General features: G+C 39.4%; 1 protein-coding gene across 4 annotated transcripts in view; it reads left to right on the top strand.

The window, feature by feature from the left end:
* The first annotated feature begins 789 nt into the window (after positions 1 to 789).
* cyld (cylindromatosis (turban tumor syndrome)) overlaps positions 790 to 20,810 on the top strand; it is a 23,880-nt gene continuing 3,859 nt past the window's right edge. The window contains exons 1-16 of one of the 4 annotated variants that reach the window (XM_032516856.1): positions 790 to 1,168; positions 1,930 to 2,472; positions 4,470 to 4,781; positions 6,065 to 6,170; positions 6,906 to 7,007; positions 7,658 to 7,774; positions 11,659 to 12,047; positions 13,373 to 13,538; positions 13,637 to 13,778; positions 14,410 to 14,532; positions 15,107 to 15,198; positions 15,527 to 15,593; positions 17,103 to 17,235; positions 18,925 to 19,033; positions 19,242 to 19,360; positions 19,754 to 19,970. In XM_032516856.1, coding sequence (XP_032372747.1) covers positions 1,981 to 2,472; positions 4,470 to 4,781; positions 6,065 to 6,170; positions 6,906 to 7,007; positions 7,658 to 7,774; positions 11,659 to 12,047; positions 13,373 to 13,538; positions 13,637 to 13,778; positions 14,410 to 14,532; positions 15,107 to 15,198; positions 15,527 to 15,593; positions 17,103 to 17,235; positions 18,925 to 19,033; positions 19,242 to 19,360; positions 19,754 to 19,970 — 2,686 coding nt within the window. In that variant the 5' untranslated portion in view covers positions 790 to 1,168; positions 1,930 to 1,980. Of the gene's footprint in view, positions 1,169 to 1,384; positions 1,404 to 1,929; positions 2,473 to 4,469; positions 4,782 to 6,064; positions 6,171 to 6,905; positions 7,008 to 7,657; positions 7,775 to 11,658; positions 12,048 to 13,372; positions 13,539 to 13,636; positions 13,779 to 14,409; positions 14,533 to 15,106; positions 15,199 to 15,526; positions 15,594 to 17,102; positions 17,236 to 18,924; positions 19,034 to 19,241; positions 19,361 to 19,753; positions 19,971 to 20,810 lie in introns of those variants that run through there. The other 3 variants (XM_032516926.1, XM_032517017.1, XM_032517076.1) reach the window with 3 other exon arrangements.

Raw genomic sequence — 20,810 nt, 5'->3', positions numbered from 1 at the left:
GCTCGTATTCGACAATGTAAAAACCGTTGGTGCATGCACGTAATTCACCCGTAATCTTTGCTGTTCCCAGAACGGGCCTGTCCCACCGGTCTTACTTTTACATTTTTCTTTATATGCTTATGTACATTTTCACACAGTTTCACAATGCAATTTCATTACAGCACTACTACTACTACTAGGCTACTACTACTACTACTACTACTACTTCTACTACTACTACTACTACTACTACTACCGATACTATTACTACTACTACCACTACTACTAGTACTACTACTACTACTACTAATACTAGTAATTATAGTTTGTACAAGCAGTTTGTGTTTACTGAAAATAGATTGGCTGTGGTCAGTGATGGAAAAAATGCCTTGATTCACAAATTCACTCATTACAATTACTTTGTAGTTTTGAGATAGGCATTATAACAGTATACTTTTCTTGAGTTTTCAATTCATGCTGTATTCTACTTCACTACACATTAAAGGAAAAATATTTCATGTTTATTGCACTACATTCATAGCTTGACAGCTCTAGCTACTAGTTCCGTGCAGTATATAAAGTGTTGGTAAATAGCTAGGTACTTCAATCTGCGGCAACACTGTCATGCCTCATACATATGAATGCATCATTAATAATAATCCAATAATATCCACCACAGAAACAGCATCATCTGGCCTGAAAGATCCACTTCAACCTAACTATGTGTTCTGTCATTCATGGGAAAACCCCAGAGTGGGGCTTGGTTACAAACACAATAAAGAGCCAATCAGCGCTTGAAAACGAAGCGAATGACCAATGCCTGTCAGGAAGTGCATGACGTCATACATTAAGTTTCGTGAGGTCGTCTCCTGTAAATAAAATATCTCATAGCTGTAGCGATACACTGTATTATTTCACGTATTTCCCATGGAGAAACGATTTAACTAAATGCTGATAGCATACTGCAGAGGGTGGCAGTTCTCTGCCAGCCTGCTAGCTGTCGCTCAGCTCGCTAGGCTAGATTTAGCGTAAAATTTAGCTGGTTAGGGCGCTAGCATTAGCTAGCCATTTAGCTAATCAGAGGTTATTACGGAAGGAATGTAGCTTGTTTTCAGAGACCTCTATCTAATTGAAATGTACATTTGTAATGGCGGTAGCGTCTAGCTAACTGAACTGACGTGTATCAAAGGTAAGGTATCCATGTCGTTAGCATTGAATGTGCATTGCTATTTGCCTTTTAGCTGACGGTACGTTAGCTAACTTCCTCTGTTAAAGGGCCTAGCACTGACAGCTTTTGCCTGGTGATGACACACTGCTGCTCTGGTTGTCAGGGAAAATGTTCATGTAAACGAGTCATGACACTGCTGTTAGTGATGGAATGACTGGAATAAATCCTTTTTGTGGTTGTCACCTCAATGAACACGGTAAATAAATGTCAGATCAGTGCTAGCCCATGTCAGGTTGAAATTACTTTCTTATGGTTAATGTGTTGTTACGCCGACGTTACACCATTTATTAAAAACAGCAGTACAATAACCAAGTTAGTCTTACTGTCATGCTTGAAACAAATGACTGATGTACGTCAAGTTAACGGCACTGTGAGAACGTGCTCTTGACTGTGTCGAGTGGTTGATCATTAAATCTGAGGTGTCATCAGGGGAAATCCAATTGTCTGGTATCTAAATCTTAGAATAACTCAACTGTCTGCTCACCATCTATGTTTAGAATAATCAAATCAGTAGATATGAGTAATGTTACGCAAGGTCCTGCTAAATATTCAGTGGTAATCTTACTGCACAGGAAGGACTGGGGTAGACAGGGAGAGTACACAGCTGAGATCAGATTTCTCCCAACAAACCACAACAAGCAAACTGGGTCAGGTATCTGTTCCTAAAAGAGCAGTAATCAGCTAACTAATTTCAATTCTAATTTGTTTTTTCTTTCCTACAGACCGCAGGTCAAGCTTGCCTTGATGTTGGACCTCCTGCCTAGCATGCAGCCATGAGCTCTGCCCTGTGGAGCCAGGAGAAGCCCAGTGGGGGCTTCAGGGAGGACTGGCGCTTCTACATGGTCATAAAGGAGTGTACGGTGGAGAAGCCTCCCCAGAAGACCCTGAGAATCCCCCGGGGCAGTCTTGGTCAGGCATGCCAGGAGCGCAACAGCCTGGGGCGAACACTTCCCCCATGCAAGGGCAAAAAAAGCCTCCGCATCCTGGACCAGACCAACGTGGTTCTGAGCCTAGACGAGCGGGACGTTTTAGAGCTGGATGAGAAACTGGCTGAGCTGCTCTTTCCTATTACCAATTGTGAAGAGCGGTATGCACTGCTCTGCAACAAGTCACGGCTAGAGCGCGTCCGTGATATTGACTGTGGTTCGAAGGTGCGCGTCCAGCTGCGGTCAGGCGATGAACCTCTTCCCGGTGTAGTCCGCTTCAAGGGTTCGCTGCTCCCTGACAGAGCCCTCTCTGGAATCTGGTTTGGGGTGGAGCTGCTGGTGAGAACTCGTGTGTCTAATTAGTTATTTTGTATTTCCTCTGTGATCATTTGGCCAGAGAGCTTTACTACTGTAAAAATATACATTTCTCTCATAATAACTTGACAAAAAGAAAAACAGACAAGAACACAAGTTTGAACTTGCACTAGAACCACAGCTCGATAACAGTAGGTGCAGATGTGGAATCGACAGCAGAATTACAACCAACCCAGGAGTTTTCAACGGCATAACTCTAAACATTGCAAACCAGCTGTCAAAAATATACATGAAGTCCTGACTATTCGACTTTTAAACCAATTGCAACCTCTGTTTGTGTGTCTTCTGCAAAGTCTTTTTAATGTTATCCAATACAAAAGAAGCAGTCAGGAAATGGTTTTTGAGAGCGCTCTAAAACCAGGTGATTTTGCCTGACGCAAGTAACATTTTTCTAAATTATATCTGAGCTTAAAGCTGCATCCGATTCATAGCAAATGGTAACACACACTTTCTCCTGTCTTTATTTATTAGGAGCAGAGGAACAACCATTTTTCGCTATCCACGGCCTTCATTAGTGAAAGTGATTGTGGCAAATGCAATGCAATAAAGTGTTTGTACTCTTGTTGCTAATAAATAAGACTGACATCAGTATAGAATTTTGTGAGCAACACCAGTCATTTGCTGGAGTGTAAATCTGCTATTTTAAGCTAAATGGACTTTAGTATACATGCATAACAGAGGAGAAAAAATGCAAAGAGTACAACTAGATTTATTCATCCAGGTTGTGCACACAACTGCAAGTGTCTGTCCACTTGCACTTGTATTGTGTTGGAGATAAGTAGATACAACTCGTAGCACATTCAGAAAATAACAAAAATGGACCATGAAACAAATCAAAGTTTTGCTGACAATTATTAGCTATTTTGATGACCGTTTAGAGCTTGTACAGAGCACAAGGCAATGCTTCCCAAGAAGAATGAAAAGCTAAATATTCACATTTGTGTACCATTTGCTATGAGAATGTGACTTTGCAGCACCTTGTGTATCATATTAGTTTTAAAGTGTTCATATTATGCTCATTTTCAGGTTCATTATTGTATTCAGACGTTGTAACAGAATAGGTTTACATGGTTTTTTATTTTCTAAAAACATTTTTGTTTTAGCCTACTGCACATTGCTGCAGCTCCTCTTTTTACCCTTTTTGTTGTCCGTTCCATCTTTGTGGGCGTCGCACATGTGCAGTAGATAGGTAAGGACAACTAGCCATTAAGAAGCAGTGTATGAGGGCGTGCTACGCTAGCAGCTAGGCGAGTATTATAACGTTTGTTACAAAGTGACAAAATTTGTCAGAAAATTTTCATAGAAGTAAAAGCTGGATTACAATAGAGCTGTTTGGAGCAGTTGGGGAAGTGTGTTCTGTTGGAGATAGTGAGTCCTTTTGGGGTGGGATTTTTCACTTTGTAAACTTTTATAACTTACACAAAAAAGATATATAACGCAACAAAGGAAAGGGAAAAAGCCAAAAAGCATAATATGAGCACTTTAATTAATGTACGTGTTCACTTTCTGACTTATTTCTTTGGCCCCAAAATTTGGGGGTTATGTTCTGCAAGTTTATTGTTAATTTCAGCCCTTTCCTTAAGCATTAAAATAGAAACCAGTTAGTTAATGTTAATTTACAGTAGGCTGAAACAAAGCTGTTTCAGCAAAGTTCTGACTGACACGATGACGAGCAGATAATGGCAACTTTTAACTTTTTTTGTTAACTATTTTTATTGCTACTTTATAACTATTTTTTCAATGCATTTATCATCGCAATAAGTCAAGTCATATTCTTGCTGCAGTAATCGATCATATGCTCTCACAGCTCTAAGATGTTGACTTCCCTTTGGTGAAGAAATGCTGAGCAAGCAGCCTCGCTACCTGCCCTACTTTTTATGACAACAAGTTGCTCATCCCTCTTGCTCCTATTCTGTCTCACTCTCTACATTTGTGTCATCATCCTTACTTCCGTCTCCCAGGAGGAGGGTCGGGGCCAGGGCTTCACGGAGGGCTCCTACCAAGGCCGCCAGCTTTTTCGTTGTGAGGATGAGTGCGGTGTGTTTGTGGCCCTGGACAAGCTTGAACTCTGGGAGGATGAAGATGACGATGCCTTGGGAGAGCTGGAGGTGGACCACGTCAATCTGGTGGAAGAGGACCAGGAATTCCCTCCATTGGAGATCAACTCCAGGGTCCTGGTGCAGACCAGGGACGGGCCAGAGAGAGGCACCATAATTTTCTGTGACCTGCTGCCGGGAAATGAGAGCCTGGGCTACTATGTGGGAGTTGACATGGTAAGTAAGGCTCTCAAAATAGGTATTTTATCCACAACTGAATGTCTAAAAATAACCAACAGGTTATTTGATAAAGAAAATAATTGACAAATGCACAAATACATTGTTCTTCCTGACAATATGAATATTCCCTCAAAGGAAAAGTTTAACATTTTGGGAAATACGCTTATTCACTTTCCTTCTGAGAGTTAGAAGACAATATTGATACTACTTTAATGTTTGTTCACTAAAGCATGCACAACAGCATGTAGCTTTCACATGGCTTAATGTAGACATAGTCTATCTACAGTATGTTCTACCCTTAAGCGTCATTGGTTTGGGGAACAATTTACTGGCTGGCAATGCAAATGAAGTGTGTTCAAACCAGAGCTGTCACACCGGAAGGGAAACTTACGCCTATATTGTAAAATGCTGTTTATAATGACATCTTTGTTGAAGTTCGCTCATGTGAACTGTTCTTGCCTCAGTAGATGGCGGCAATGTGTAGAAAGTCACACATTTCAGCTTCAATGCACAAGAGTCAAACTATAAGAGTCATGACTTGCCTGTGTTTTTTCATTATTTTTATTTTTTTATGTCCGTTTCTTTGTATCTTGAGGGAACATGTCTTGTTGCCTGGGATCACAGTAGCTGGTATCTATGACTACTGTTGTCAGGCGGGAGAGGTATTGTAGTCATAGAGAGATTGAAACACATAACTGAGGCATTTGACTGCTGATCGCTAGCAGCAGCAGCACCAACAACAGCAGCAGCAGCAACAACCCACTCAGTGCATCTGAGCCACCCACACAAAGGCAAGGCAGTCACGCGGGGAGTGAGGTAAAGACTTAGTGCTGTATGACCCAAACGCATGGCAAGAGGCCAGCAGGCAGCTGAGGAGAGCCCACTGCTCTGCCTCACTCTGCGTCCAGCCTCGCCCTGCCTTCTCTCGCTAGTGGCACTAGCCTCACACTTGTCTTAGATTAGCCCGCTGGAGCAGAGTCCTGAATTCCAAAGTAAAGAAGAAGACTAGTGTGGTTGTGCGTGGAAAGAAAGTAGAGCATTCAGGAGGAATGATTTGAGCTAGAACATGTGTTGTTTTTGGTGGAGAAGATGAGCTAAGCAGTTTGGATCATAACAATAACAACAGAGGATCGAGTCTCAGCATCAATTTTAGAGCAATAAGACAGAAGACCTATTAATCACCTGGAAGATACTCGGGGAAGAAGCCCGCGTGAAACCTTTTTCAGAGATGAAGAACGCCTGGCAGAGTTCTAAGGTTCTCATGTCTCCAACTCTTTCAGGACAATCCTATCGGGGACTGGGATGGTGTGTTTGATGGGAAGTTGCTGTGTAATTTTGCCAGTTTGGAGCACACTCGACTCGTCCCAATCTGTGACGTAATGCCAGGTGAGTCACAAAGTATTTGTCCCAGTTTTTGGACCATGTGTATGTCGTGAAACATCAGTGTTTTGCAAAAACATTCCGCTGTCCCTCTGTTGGACCAGCGCTGAGCTCCCTCTGAGCGTTTGTGTTTTGCTTGCAGCAGGAACAGAGGGCCTTTTGTGTTGATGTCTCACTTGTTTTTGAAAGTCAAGTGAGATACTCAGGGTCTTTGTTCTCTACATTGGCATATTGATTTGTTTGTATGTGTGCGACTGCTGTCTCTCTGACTATTCAAAGTTGCATCTAGAACATCTTGAAGATTGGGATTCCTTATTATGCAAATCTGGCATTACCTTTTATCAGCCTTCCTTTTGCACTTTTTAGAAAGGCAACATTTGTTCCTAATTTGCCACGCTTGTGATATTTAACTTGTAATTTCCCCCCGTGGGATTAATAAAGTATTTATTATTATTATTATTATTATGCAATGTGAGAAGCAAAAAAAAGTATGGTATGTTATACTTGTACATGTTATACTTATAGTGTGCTTTTACAGACAATATCTTTAGTCTGAAACGTATGTGTCCTGTAGCTAAGGAAACAGAAAATAGAGTCTTGAGAGTTGTTATTGTCTATTTCATTTAGTTTATCAAAATTGTGGTTATTGAACTACAGTACATACATTTGGTGCATGGTAGTTTAACATAGGCTGTTGGGGGTGTTGTTCCTCTAATGTGGATGTATTTGTGGGCTGTACAGAATATTCCATGCAGGACCAAAGGCTGCAAAAGCACAGTTTTGCCCCCAGAGGCACCAACAGTGACAAGTCGTCCTCTGGACAAAGCAAACCAAAGAGCAAAGGTACTGCATTGCTGTTCTTGTATGATACAAACCTACTGTAACTGACATACCCGCCCCTTGGTGTGGCGATAATTCTTAAAAGGGCATTCCATCCAAATTGTCCGGAGCAATTCTGCATGTGTAAAAAAAACAATCAAACCACTTTTTGTCTTGAAGATTTTTGCTGGTTTCAAAACATTGAATTTGCCAGTTTTAATGATCCATCTGAGGCTATTTTCTGCTAGAGGAAATCTTTTCTTTGCTTTAGAGAGACTCTTAAAACAAAACAGTTTTGTCAAAATTGAAAGATTTTAGGAAAGCAAAGCTAAGAATACCAACAGATAAAACAGTTTTGTTGGAAAGTCCTTTTAAAAGATAATAATAATGCTTAACTCCATTTTGAACTGAATATGAAACTCTTCTCATTTGATGTGGATGGGATGTGTTACTTCTCTGACTGCTTTTATTGTCTCTTTTTGTGTTTTTTTTTATGAAGAAAACTTTATTAATTGACTTTTTTTCAAGGATTTTCTACGCTTCTCACTTGGTCTGCTGTTGAGAAGAACAGGGGACAAAACTCTTACACACACACACACACACACACACACACACACACACATTTTGCTTATCTCTGTGTTTGTTTTTTCTGCATGTACTTGTGTTATTTACAGGATTAGGTCATCAGTGTGGCAGTAGAAGCAAGTCTGAATTTTACTATACTTTAAATGGCAGCTCTGTTGATCCCCCAGCCCAGTCCAAATCCAAAAGCACATGGTACATTGATGAAGGTAAAACACGGGTACTCATGGGATGTCAACCATCTTCCCGGCAAGCTCCTGTTTACAACAAGCTACATACTTATCAGTTTCACTGAGGCAAACCTTTATTGGTGCCGTATAGTTTTAATTCATCAACATTGGCAGGATCGGGGGTTCCATTCCCGGTGAGCCACCCCTGGACTAAAAGACAATTATACTGTAGACTCTGGCACCGAGGTTTGCTAGTGTCCTCTAAAAGAAGCATACACTAGTGTAGATAGTTTTAGGATTTGGTAAAATTGGTATGAGAACCTATTTCTCCCACCTGCTAAAAACGTGGCATATCAGTTTTTTTAATAATCAAGTGAGTTTTGTGAATATGTTTTTACTCATATGACTAAAGGTTTGCTGAATGAAAATATAAAAGTTACAGTGATGAGTTTCTTATGATATCTCATCAAATTATTGCTGTATTGTATTTTGAATTTAGGATAAGGTATAGTTAAAAGGCGCTTATAATCTTAATGTATTGTAGTGTCTCATAATTATGAGACATCCATTGCATATTATGCGTCCAGTATATGACTTAGTAAGAGTCTTTATAATCTAATTTCAGCAGAATCTAAGATGAGCTGTGGCGCTGAAATAGCAGTTGTCAGCTGCTAGCTAATACAAGAAATCCCACCAACACAACTGGTATGATCTGTGAACAGGAACAGCTTTTCAGTAGCTCACAAAAGAGGTGCACTTTATGTCTATACCAGTGAAAAGCTGGGATTATTGATCTTAATTTTCATTTTGCTCGAATATGTGCTAGTCTAACTGGTCATCTTAAACAGACTGTAGATATAGTTGACATTAAGCTCACAAGATATACAAAGTAGGAGGTTTCTGTGCTTTGTCTGTTTGCCTCTCAAAGTCTGTAATACAAAAAAAATAAAAACTGAGGTGTTGCACATCAATATGCATATCTCAGAGTTGGTGTGGAGTGACACATTTTGTTGTTATTCTGTAAGATAGTTACAATACTTGAGAATGTCATAGGGGATCTGCTTGTATCTCATAATTCTAATATTGCACCTCCATAATCATAAAGAGTCCATAATAAATCCAGAATATATGAAAGGTTATACAATTAATAGTTTTTTGTTTCAACAAGTGGGAGAAAAGAAGTTCCATACAAAATATAATTACTGTATTTATGTGTAGTATATTTAGTTTATGTATTGTACATTAATTATTGTTTACTGGGATAAAGTAAATATGCCCGAAATATAGTTTGCAGAAAAACAACAATCCGTAGTTTGTTGCAGAAGCTTGCTATAAAGACCTTTCCACTAGTCTCGTCCTTCATTTCCATTTCAGTGTGATATTCCACCTGCATGGAATAGTTAGTGTCACTCTGAGGCTTTTAATAATGCTCAGTGCTGCAAATGACTCCTTAACTGGCTGTTGTCTTTTTTTGGCTGCCGATGCACTTGAATAGATTGAACATTTGTGTCAAATACTATTTGCAGGCCAAATTATTAGTAAAAGCCTTTGAGCGTCAGGACTGACTGACTGATTCAGTCAGCACATTGTGCCATTGTTTTTGTATTTTCATTTTCGGGACGCAAGTTCAATTATTTTTGTAAATTACATTGCTCATTTCATCACCAATACATGTCAGTTGTGAAGAATCATAATGTCTCCTGTAGTTAAGTTGGTAGAGGCCGTGTTCACAGCATTCTGGATATTAACCCATTATTCGGTTTAGGGTCACATTCTGGGTAAGATTCATGTTCTAAATGTAAATGAATGCATTACTATAAATTTTCATCAAAACCTGGAGACGTCACAAATCAACCAAAAAATGAGAAGCAAAACAAGATGCAAAAGAGGTTATGTACCTCAGTAACACGTGCAGACACTGAATTTTATAGTACTCATCATAAAAATGATTACTATAAAATGATTGTGGTGTTGCCTCCTGCCACAACAAAACACAATACTTGAGTTCCTGTAAAAGTATTTCAATACTAATGCAGGATTTGGGAGAGGTCACTTACAAATGGCTAACATGCTGTTTCACAACTGCTTACTCATCCTGTGAATGTGTAATCATTTGCATCCTTCTCAGGGTCACTTTCAACAATTTGGGTTATTTTCCTTTGTGCTTATGGTGCTTTCCTTTCCGTCATGAAGTAATCAGACTAGTCTCCAAACCCATATGGTTGTCTCAGTGAGGTAACAGTTCAAGTGTGGATACACAGGCTTAAAGGCGGATGCCACTTTATTCAAGAATTCATGTCCACATGTCATGCCGGTTCAGTAAGTACTAGTAACCTTGAATCAATCTTTCCGAAAGAGAGTTCAGAAAGAAAAATACACTCTGATGTGGTTTACAAAAGCTGGTCCTGCTGGGAAACAACCCATGTTGTGATGATTTTATCGAGACATGAATCAGAATAGAAATATTTAATGTATCTTTTAATTAACGTATTATAATGACACTCTGTGTTAAAAAATTCCACTATCACGTAATGTTGATGAGGTTGTTGTGTAGCATCTTTGACAGTGCCAGTAAACGGCCACTGATCTTTAACTAATCATATTATGTTTATAATTTAACACATGGATTTCAACAGCAGACGAGAAGAAGAAAAACACCTCTCAGGCTAGAATATGGTTACATTAGGATGGCTACCGGCTAACACCATTTCAGTAACCTCTCACTTCTGTAAAGGGTGATGTGTAAAGTTTCAGCCATCTGCTTTTAAGATTCTGCTCAAAGGGCTTGGAATCCAAAAAAACTCTTCTAAAAGCTGTTATTTTTAGAGCAGTGGCAGACATTGATTCCCAGTGACATCACAAATTTCTCCAGTTTTTAGCTTTAGAGAAGAGTGCGCATGTATTGACTCGACTGTCATGGCCCACGAGGATTTCTTCTTTTGTGAATTCTTAGATAGAGTGACACTCCCCTTCCTCAAACACAGTTTTGTGTGATTTGTTCACAACATGCATTCATTAAGTTATGAAGTTGACATCTTTCAAAATTGTCAATTTCATACTGCACAAATTGAAAGTGCTTACACCGTAGCTATTTCGGTGTGTCATCCTCAAAGCAAAGTGAAACACACTGCAGAACACCATCGGATGGGAAGAGGAGTCTGCACACCAGACATCACGTCTCAACCAAGGGCATTTTCACACTTAACCTAAAAAGTTGAGTCTGGACAGTGGCTTGTTACTCCAGGAATTAAGGTTTATAATCAACAGTTTTTACACATAATAATCTTTGTTAGCTGTGGATCAATGTTTTTAGCACTATACACGCAACAGATCACACTATCACAGATGCACTACATGTTTTGTATGTTCTTCTAAATAGAAAGTAGATATTCCATCTCAACTGCAGACCAGTCTCTTCAACATGGTTAACCAGTAAATGTCTTTTTTTTAATACCATTACAAAGAGATTTTTGCTTGTACTTGTACATATCTAGTACATCTGTCTGTTTTTTTTTTAAACTGTTGACATGACATGAAAATATGACATATAGGACATGTTTTATTTTACCAAACCCAAATTGGCTCAAATGTGAAAATGCCCTAAAATGCTGAGATTGTTTAGGTAGAAATACTAAAAATGTATGAGAACAGTGGTCTCTCACTTTTTAAAAGGAAGTAGTTATTTAGAGCATAATACCTCCAGTTGCCAGTGTGCAGGTTTCTTTCTTCCTTCAGTTATTAAACTGTGATTCAACACTGTCTGAAAACCTTGTCTTCGCTGACCTCCAGTGGCTGAAGTTCTCTTACTGTCATTGAAACAGGGATTTTTTCATGTGGTGTTAAATTACTCTTTAAAGACTGACATCTCTACAGTGAAGTGTAAAATGGACATTAAGTTTTGGTTTCTGATTTCTCTCCCACAGTTGGGGAGGACCCCGCCAAGTCACTTACTGACACGCCCCCTGACTTCAACCAGTCCTCCCCGCCTTCCAGAGCCCCGCCCTCTGCCTCGTTGTCCAGTGACAACAAGTTCCACTCTCTGCCCTTCAGCCTGAACAGGAAGACCGGGCCCATTGACAGCATGAGCCATGGGCCTCTCTCCCTTTCTGTCCAGTCGGTGATGGGAGAACAGCCTGAGCCCCCGTCACCGTCTGCCCCTCCCTCGCCGCGGCCTTCGACGCCTCCTCGAGGGCAGCCAGGTCTGGAGGTGGGCTCTCTGGTGGAGGTGAAAGAGAACCCCCCTCTGTGTGGTGTCATCCGCTGGGTGGGCCTGCCTCCTGGCCTGCTGGAGCCTTTGGCTGGGCTAGAACTGGTGAGGCAACATGGCAATGTCAATTTTGTTTTAGTTGTAAGTATCAGTACATAGGGAAAGAAATCAGAGATACTGGATAATATTGGTGGGACTAATGATAAAATGATATATTAGGAACATCTCCTGAAATATCATTTTATCATTAGTTAAAACACATTATTAGTACACTGATAGGGGTGGCACGGTTCACACAACCCACGGTCCTTTTCATATCACGGTTTTAAGGTCACGGTTTTTGGTTCTTGTTATCTTTTTCTTTTACTCTTTAACACTCCAGAAATATACGTCAGCATATGATATATAGCTTGATTATCCACAATGTAGGATACAGTATTAAAATATAGTTTTATCATGTAATCATGCACAAACTGTATTTGACTTGACTTTAAGCACATTATTGGGACCATCTCTGAGAAAAAGCTAGGTGAGATGTTGATACTGTAAGAGGGAAGACATTGATGATTTCAACAATCTTTTAGTTTTTCTGGCAAAATGAGAATATGTATTGCCATCTACAGGAATTTGTGTGCCTTTTTAGCACACAAAGATTTAAATATTACAGAATAGCAATAACTTGCATTTATCAAACTGCCAACTTCAATGTAGCTCTTACAAAATTTGTATCCTTTAAAAGAAAAAGAAAGTAACTCTTAAAGCTCAGTCTTTTGAACGTGTCCGAATATGTTGAACATAAAAAGGTTGTGGTTTTGTTTTTGTATAGTTCTAGAAAACAAGTAAATTTGTATTTATTTTTTTATTTTTTTGCATCCATTGTGTGTGTTTGTGTGTGTGTGCGCACGTCAGTCACGGGGGGGAACACACACAACCCGCTGCAGGGTGAAAAACAGCATACGTTGATGTTAAAATGTATACAGATTGACAAGACTGAAGTGTTTTGCACAGTCTTTCGCTGTATGTTGGTAACTTAGTATAGTTCTGGAGTGATTTATATATTTATGTTGTTAATGACATTTCAGTAAACCAGCATATAGTAGCCTACAGCGAAGTACACAGTTTATAACTTGATAACACCAACTGTTAGTTTTCGCTTGCTAGATGTTATATACACACAGTTTGTACGCACATGACACTGTTAGTAGATCTATGTAAGATGCAGCATATTCGTAACTAATCAGCCAACCACTGTTGATAAAATTAGTAAACAAAGTCACTTACAAAATATCTGATCAGGCAGTCTCAAATATGACCTAAGGCGTTTAGAAAACAACATAAAATGAAAGCCAATGTTTTTTTTCTTCCTGCCCCTACATTATAGGCAATACCTATCAGTAGTTGGATGATGTGATATTGACCTTTTCTTCCAGGAGGAAGAGTGCCCCGGTTGCACTGACGGAACCTTCAAAGGTACACGGTATTTCACCTGCCCACCCAAAAAAGCCCTGTTTGTAAAGCTCAAGTGCTGCCGGCCCGACTCCCGCTTCCCGTCCCTGCATCACTCCTCCAACCCCATAGAGCGATGCAACTCCATTGGTGAGTCAGTAGCACCAATTGGGATGATTAAATGCACCAAATGAACTACTATCCCCAAAAGCTTTATGTTTACACTTGTACTGTGTCTGTTCATGCAGCTTTTGGGGGTTATCTAAGTGAAGTAGTCCACGAGAACACGCCTCCCCGCACAGAGAATGATGGTTTGGATGTCATGGTGGGAAAAAAGAAAGGCATCCAGGGCCACTACAACTCCTGCTACTTGGATTCAACCCTCTTCTGGTCAGTACTCTTTTAGTCTTACAGTAAATACTTTATCAGCCACAGTGAATGCCATGGTATTCTAACGTCTCTGGACTTCAGTCATATTGATTGCCTATATGGTGCTTCATCAGCCAGCAGTGCTGTGTTTGGCCAGAGGCAGAGGCTTATTGGTAAACTGTTTTGACTTTGCCCACTGGCTCTAACAGGAGGGTGTATCCTTGCTGTGAGCAGGCCGGTGGATAGTGGTTGTTTCTGCCAACACTGCCAAAGGGCCATTGAACAAAGCAGTCAAACCACACTTCTTCACCAGGAAATCCATTGCTTTAAAGATGCTTTGACCAGTTTGGTGTTTTTAATTTTAGCTTTACAGTTGACCATTCCATAAATAAAAACACAAAAAAACACTTCAAATTAAAGTTAGATTCTATGGGAAAGTTAAAAAAGTAGACAGTATTTTTAATCAACTATCAATAAATACTAATTAAATCAAGCACGCTGCATCCCTCATTTGCTAACATTCATATTTTTTCATCAGTTTTTTTTAATGTCAGCAAAAGATCATGGGAAATCATTGTATATCTCATATAGATTTAATAAAACAAACAATAATACTAAATGTAATCCCTCGGTTGTGCATTCTGTTCTGCAGTCTTTTCTCCTTCAGCTCAGTACTGGACACGGTTCTGCTGAGACCGCGCTCAAAGACCGATGTGGAGTATTACAGAGAGACCCAAGAGCTGTTGCGCACAGAGATAGTCAACCCCCTGCGCATGTAAGTCAGAGTGGTTTATTGCAGATTTATGACCCACATTGTAGGTTTTTAGTCAGTGTTCTCATTACCCGTTTTAGGCATGCATTTTAGATTTCTAAAATTTAACTATTTTGGTCAATAGTTAAATCACGATTATTTAACATGATAACTCATTGACTTTTGGAAAGATGTTGCAATTATTGAACTTAAAAAAAAACAATGAAAACACCTTGAACTGTGAAATTTCGCTGAATACTTTTCCAGAAACCTTTTTCCAGAACAAAATAAGAAGTTACTGAAAAACCTAATGTGCAATAGTTGCTTGGAGCCAAAACATGTACAAGATAGATGATTTGACTAATTGCATAGCATTACTAAGCATTACTATGCAGCATTACTATTCAAAAGCTGTTCAAGACTAGAATGCTCATGTTTCCCTTTTTAAATTAGAGCTTGCACATGAGCAAAACACAGTTTGGAATTTTATAAATTGCATTGTTTACTTCATCTCCAACCCTGAATGTAACATCAGATGCAAAATTTCACTAGGAGGGCAGATATCTTGCTTGTAACTTGCTCGCTTTTATTCATCCAGACATGGGTATGTTTGTGCCACTAAAGTGATGAAGCTAAGGAGGATCCTGGAGAAAGTAGAAGCTGCTTCCGGGTTTACATCTGAAGAAAAAGGTATGATGGTAGATGCATTTTTAATTGGTCTTTCAATAATTTATTTATTGGTCTTACAACAACTTATTCTTTTTCACTGTAATAATTATCATGAGTTTGAATGTATCATGAGGATCATTTCACCTTTTTAATGGTGTTGGAAATCTGAATTTTGATTTGACTATAACACTGCTGCAAGTCACGAGAGACAAAAGGAAAAGGAATCCGCTATTTTAACATAGCATACACATTAATGCTATGGACTTCACAGTTTTAACAATGTCTGCACTGGACTGGAGCATTTACACAGGAACATTCACATCTCATTTAAGCACATCTTGTATTGCAGATCCTGAGGAGTTCCTTAATATCCTTTTCCATCACATACTGAGGGTGGACCCATTGCTCAAGCTAAGGTAAGGGCCAGTTGCCATTTGAAAAGAAATGCTGAACCTCTTTGGCAACATCTAGTGCATGAATGCAAAAGACATGGCTAAAATAGTTTGCTGATGCGGTTATTAGTTTTAATACACAAACTATGTGTATGACACGGCGTAATGAACATATCTTTGTTTGTTGCTGCTTCCACACACATCACTGCTAAATCACAAAACTATACTAGAAAATCTGCAGTATGTAGATTTACACAGTTTCACTTCTGCAGCAGTGCTTACGCTGGAGATTGAATGACAGATAGTGTGGGCAAAGCGGTTTAACTGTAGGACGGTTTTTGGTCACATAATGAAAACTCCCTTTTTTGTCATGTTTAATGATCTTTGCAATTCAGATGAGCAGAATTTGGTCTACTGTGCAGTACTGCTATATTGCAACAGTATTTCCATAGTAATTTCTATAGCGAGCAACCAAACCCGTATTCACAATTTCATACCAAAGCCAAGCAGTGACAGAGTTGTAAAACCACAACATATAACATGACTAATCTGAAACATGTACCTGGCTTAGAAATGAATACTTGAGCAGTGTCTTTACAGTTCATCAGGGACAGGATTTTGATTTGACAGAAAAGGTGTTTATCATATCCTAAGCAGTTAATGTCAAGTTAAATCATCAGGCAGTCTGATGTTGACATTAAACTGCTTTTAAAGGAAAAATAAAAAAAATCCCAATTGTCATAGTAAGCAAACGTATATATTTAGGTTATGTATGCACATTTCATAGAAACATTTGTTAGAAAATTACTGAAATTATTTAAAAATATACTTTTTGGAAAAATAGTTTAGATTTTTAAAGCTTTAGTGCATAACTTTTTGATATTAATGATCGTCCGTTACATTCAAGCCATTGCCAAATGAGTTCCTACAAAGCTAATTAAGACAATCAGCTCGACACAACTCTCTCTCTGTGTATTTCTAAGTATTGCTATGGTCAGAAGATTGTGTGGTCCCGTTACTTTCCCGCACATAAGCTTGAGTGAAGATAATTACCTCTTTTGAAGAGTCCATCATGTGTTTTTAATCTTCTGTGTCCTCCTTGGCTACTAGCAACTGTGTGGAGGAGGGGAGGGGGTGCGTGCACGATCACGGAAAACTGTATCATGTGGACGCGCCGACAGTGTTGTTGTCTGAATTCCTCGTGGGGGCGACAGAAACTACGCACTATAGCTTTAACTAACATGTTTATTCCATATCTGCTACATAAGGTACTCTTGGGTATGAAATTGTTTGAATTACATACAGATTGGCCAAGAAGTGTTAAAGAGAAATCTGGATTTTTTTTTCTTTTTTTTTTTTTCCAGAAAGCCTTTGAGCAGATCTGCTTGTAGTCCAGTGAGATAAATATCACTTGACGGCACTGAAGGAAGTGCTTTTGAGCCACTTGAGTTCAGTTCAGTTGCAGTTGAGAAAGAGGATCTGAATAAAACTTAAAAAGATACATGAACTAAAAAATTGTGTTTTTTTTTCCAGGTCAGCAGGACAGAAGGTCCAGGACTGTTACTTTTACCAGATCTTCATGGACAAGAAGGACAAGGTGGGAGTTCCCACCATCCAGCAGCTCCTGGAGTGGTCCTTCATCAACAGCGACCTAAAGTTTGCAGAGGTGAATGAGCTTGAGTTGATAGGAAGATTGGTGGTATTATGGTGTGATTTGTCTTGACTTGACAGTAAGTATTTGAACCAAATCAGAGCATACACAGTGCTACCCATTTTATATAGAATAAAATCTAAATATATACCCCTCAAGTTTTTTTCCACAATTTGTTGAGCTACAAAATTACATCATGGTGAAATTATTTAAATGTTTTATACCTGGCTGTTTCAGTACCTTTTTATAAAAAATATATATTTTTTGTCATATGCTATAACTGTCACTTTATTCTGACACTGACTGGCACATGAAAAATCATGTTCCTCTGCCTCCTCCTAGTGCTCCTAACGGCATTTGCAGGTTTCCGCCACGCCCGAAGATTGATAACCAATCAGAGCGGAGGAGTCTGTAACACAGTGTCAGTGCTTGTGAACTGCAGTCAATCAATCAAACTAGGCAGCGCTGATCAAATATAAATCAAGGTTCTGCTATTGCATTGCCTAGGTACTATGCATCTTCAGAGTGTGACGAAGTATTGGCTCTCCCCTGTGTTTATAGTTTGTAATAAAAAAAAAATACATTTATGGTTTTATCAGGGTACAAATGGGGGTTTAGGTATTGTTCTTTTTTTTAAAATCAAAGTTCATTAAATTAGACCTCCTTTTTTAGTTGTTTTAATGTTGATGAGGAGAACCTAATCCTTGTTAGGTAAGAAAGACAGAAAGAGTTCATGGGCCCTATCTTGCACCCAGTGTAAAGTGTCTTTGCTATTTTAAGATTAATGCAGTTGTTAATTTCCAGTTCTGCACCCACGTTAAACATCAAATGCACCTGCGCCCAGCTTTGCAATATTAGGCGTGCTGGTCTTACAGGGAGGTGTGTTCAGGTGAATTCTTGGCGTATTGCTGTCTTGCGGCAGCAGAAAGTGATCGCGCCATTGACCGACAAAAACCTGGTCTACAGTCAGTAACGCAGCATTTCATTGTTATTTTAACAGCGCATTAGTAAGTATTTAAATGCTTGTCACCCACACACAGAGAAGCACAGCAGCGCACACAAATACAAAAGATTACAAATATAAAAATAATACGGAGCAAATCTGCCATCAAAATAGCAATGCACCAAGGTACGAACGCACCTGTCTTTTAAAGGGAATGGTAGATGACACTCTGATTGATTTATTGCATGTTACGCCCAAAACACACCTATGAATTAATGAAGACACTAAGTACAGCCTTTTTGAACCATGCACATGGCGCACGGACCCATTTTCCGCCTTCAAACTAGCAAAGTGGATTTGGACACGCCCTAAACGCACCTGCGCCATACCCTTCACGCCGTGCACTTAGATCGTTAAAATAGGGCCCTGTATGTAATATCACCTGTCATGGCCTATGCAGTGAGAAACAAGAAACAAACAAGAAATGTAGAATGTACACAAGTTGACATGTACAGTCATATGTCCTGAGGACGAGCCAATTTTTTGTACCTTTAAATACCAAAGATAATGTAACTACTTGTCGTCTCAATTCACTTTTACAGACTTAATCGTTAAGTTCTGTAATAGGTTGGATTTCAAACACATTGTGTAGATTATGTTCTGATTTCAGTTTCTGTGTGCACTGAGCTTTGCTGAAATGTCCATGCTGCTTTGTTGATGACCACATACGTTTTCTCTTTCTCTGATTTTCCTGCCTACAGGCTCCCTCCTGCCTTATCATCCAGATGCCCCGCTTTGGAAAGGACTTCAAAATGTTCAACAAGATTTTCCCCTCACTAGAGTTAGACATCACAGACCTTCTTGAAGACAGTGAGTTGTGGCTAATAATTTTTTCCAGTGTGTAAGCGTGATGTGTTCTTGCCAATCGATGGTGTTTCAGAGCTGTGTGGCATTTGGTAATGAAATCCCACTGGGTTGTCACTGCTACTCAACTGAGATGAAGGAAGCTTTTTTCTTGTTTCCAAACCTGCTAAAGAACTGTTGTGCCAGGCAGAATAAATGTGTTTTTATCATCCAGCTCCAAGGGAATGTCGAATCTGCGGAGGCCTGGCTCTCTACGAGTGTCGAGACTGTTATGAAGACGGGGATATCACGGCTGGCAAGATTAAACAGTTCTGTGAAAAGTGCAATACACAGGTAAACAACAGAGGGCATTAAGGCCACACTTGTTCAACAAAAAACTGCGTTGTAAAGTGTGGGTTTAGGCTCATCCATTTGGTGGCGCCAAATCCAAAGGAGTCACACTGTCCAGTGCAGAAGTCATGTTGCAGTAGAGTGGCTTCTACAGTAGAATGTAACATGTGGTCCGTTCCATTTCACTTGCCAACACTTAGATCATTTACTGAAATATTGTTGGATTTATACCAAAATTGCCCATCTAGTATGAATCCTCAAATGTACTTTAACGCTTTTATTCTCTGTGATCTTTAATCTATATGTTGTATAAAGCATGTAAAACATATTTTGTTTAACATGTACACAGTAACAAACGGTCAGTTTGATGGTGTGTACCTGCTTGTACTACTTTAGGTTCACCTCCACCCGAGGAGGAAAGCCCATCGGCACGGCAAACTGTCTGTCCCCAAGGAGCTGCAAGAAGGTACGGGGCGGCAGGGCAGTTTCCCCCGCCAGAGGATGGAGCTGTTTGCTGTGCTGTGCATCGAAACCAGTCACTACGTGGCCTTCGTCAAGTACGGCAGTGCAGATTCCTCATGGCTCTTCTTCGACAGCATGGCTGACCGTGACGGTAAGCGCCATGGCCTTTTGATGCTGCGTTTGTTATGACATCAAACTGATCCTTGAAATGAGATCCAGGCTATGTACAGGGAATTGTTTTTGTTAGACTGTTGAAAGAACCTCACAGTGCAACAGATGGTATTATAGGGTCTCAGAAGCCCAGTGAAGAAGATACTAAACTAATGAATCACTTTACAGAAAACATTCAGTGTCATGCAACAACTGTTTGAATTTTGAACCAAAGTTATGGTTTGACATTTTTTATTGCATTGTAGGACTTTGAGATACGGTGTGACTATTTATTTTTCCGGTCATATCAGACATAAGCTAATAAGTACTACTACATTCTAAATGTAGCTCCAATGCAACTTGGTTGAAATTGCTATGACGCACTTTTTTTTAATATGTATATATATATATATATATATATATATATATATATATAGATATAGATATAGATATATAATTTAATAATTAATAAATTATTGTTTGATTAGTCCAATTTTAGAAAATGATGACAGTATAGAACAGCAACACACACTGAAACTACTGCACAGGACTGCACAATTAATCAAACTTTAATCATGATCACGATTTTGGCTTCCCATGATCAAATATGCGTGATTGAGCAATATTTTAAATGCTTCATTCCGTTCATAGAACGCTCCGGATTTTTTTTGCAAAGCCAATATACCGCTCTGTAAACTGTTTGATCAGGTGCCAATCAGAGTTGTTCCCTGCACCGCACAGCTTAGTTCCTAGATGTAGGCAGTCACAGAGGGTAGAGTAACGTGAGGAAAATTCCACATCAGATAGCAGTTGGTCATACGTCGGTCACAAGGTTTACCAG

This window comes from Etheostoma spectabile, chromosome 1, assembly GCF_008692095.1.
Source record: "Etheostoma spectabile isolate EspeVRDwgs_2016 chromosome 1, UIUC_Espe_1.0, whole genome shotgun sequence".
NCBI classification, from domain to species: domain Eukaryota; kingdom Metazoa; phylum Chordata; class Actinopteri; order Perciformes; family Percidae; genus Etheostoma; species Etheostoma spectabile.
The sequence above is the reverse complement of the archived record's forward strand: the minus strand, read 5'-3'. Positions and strand labels throughout refer to the sequence as shown.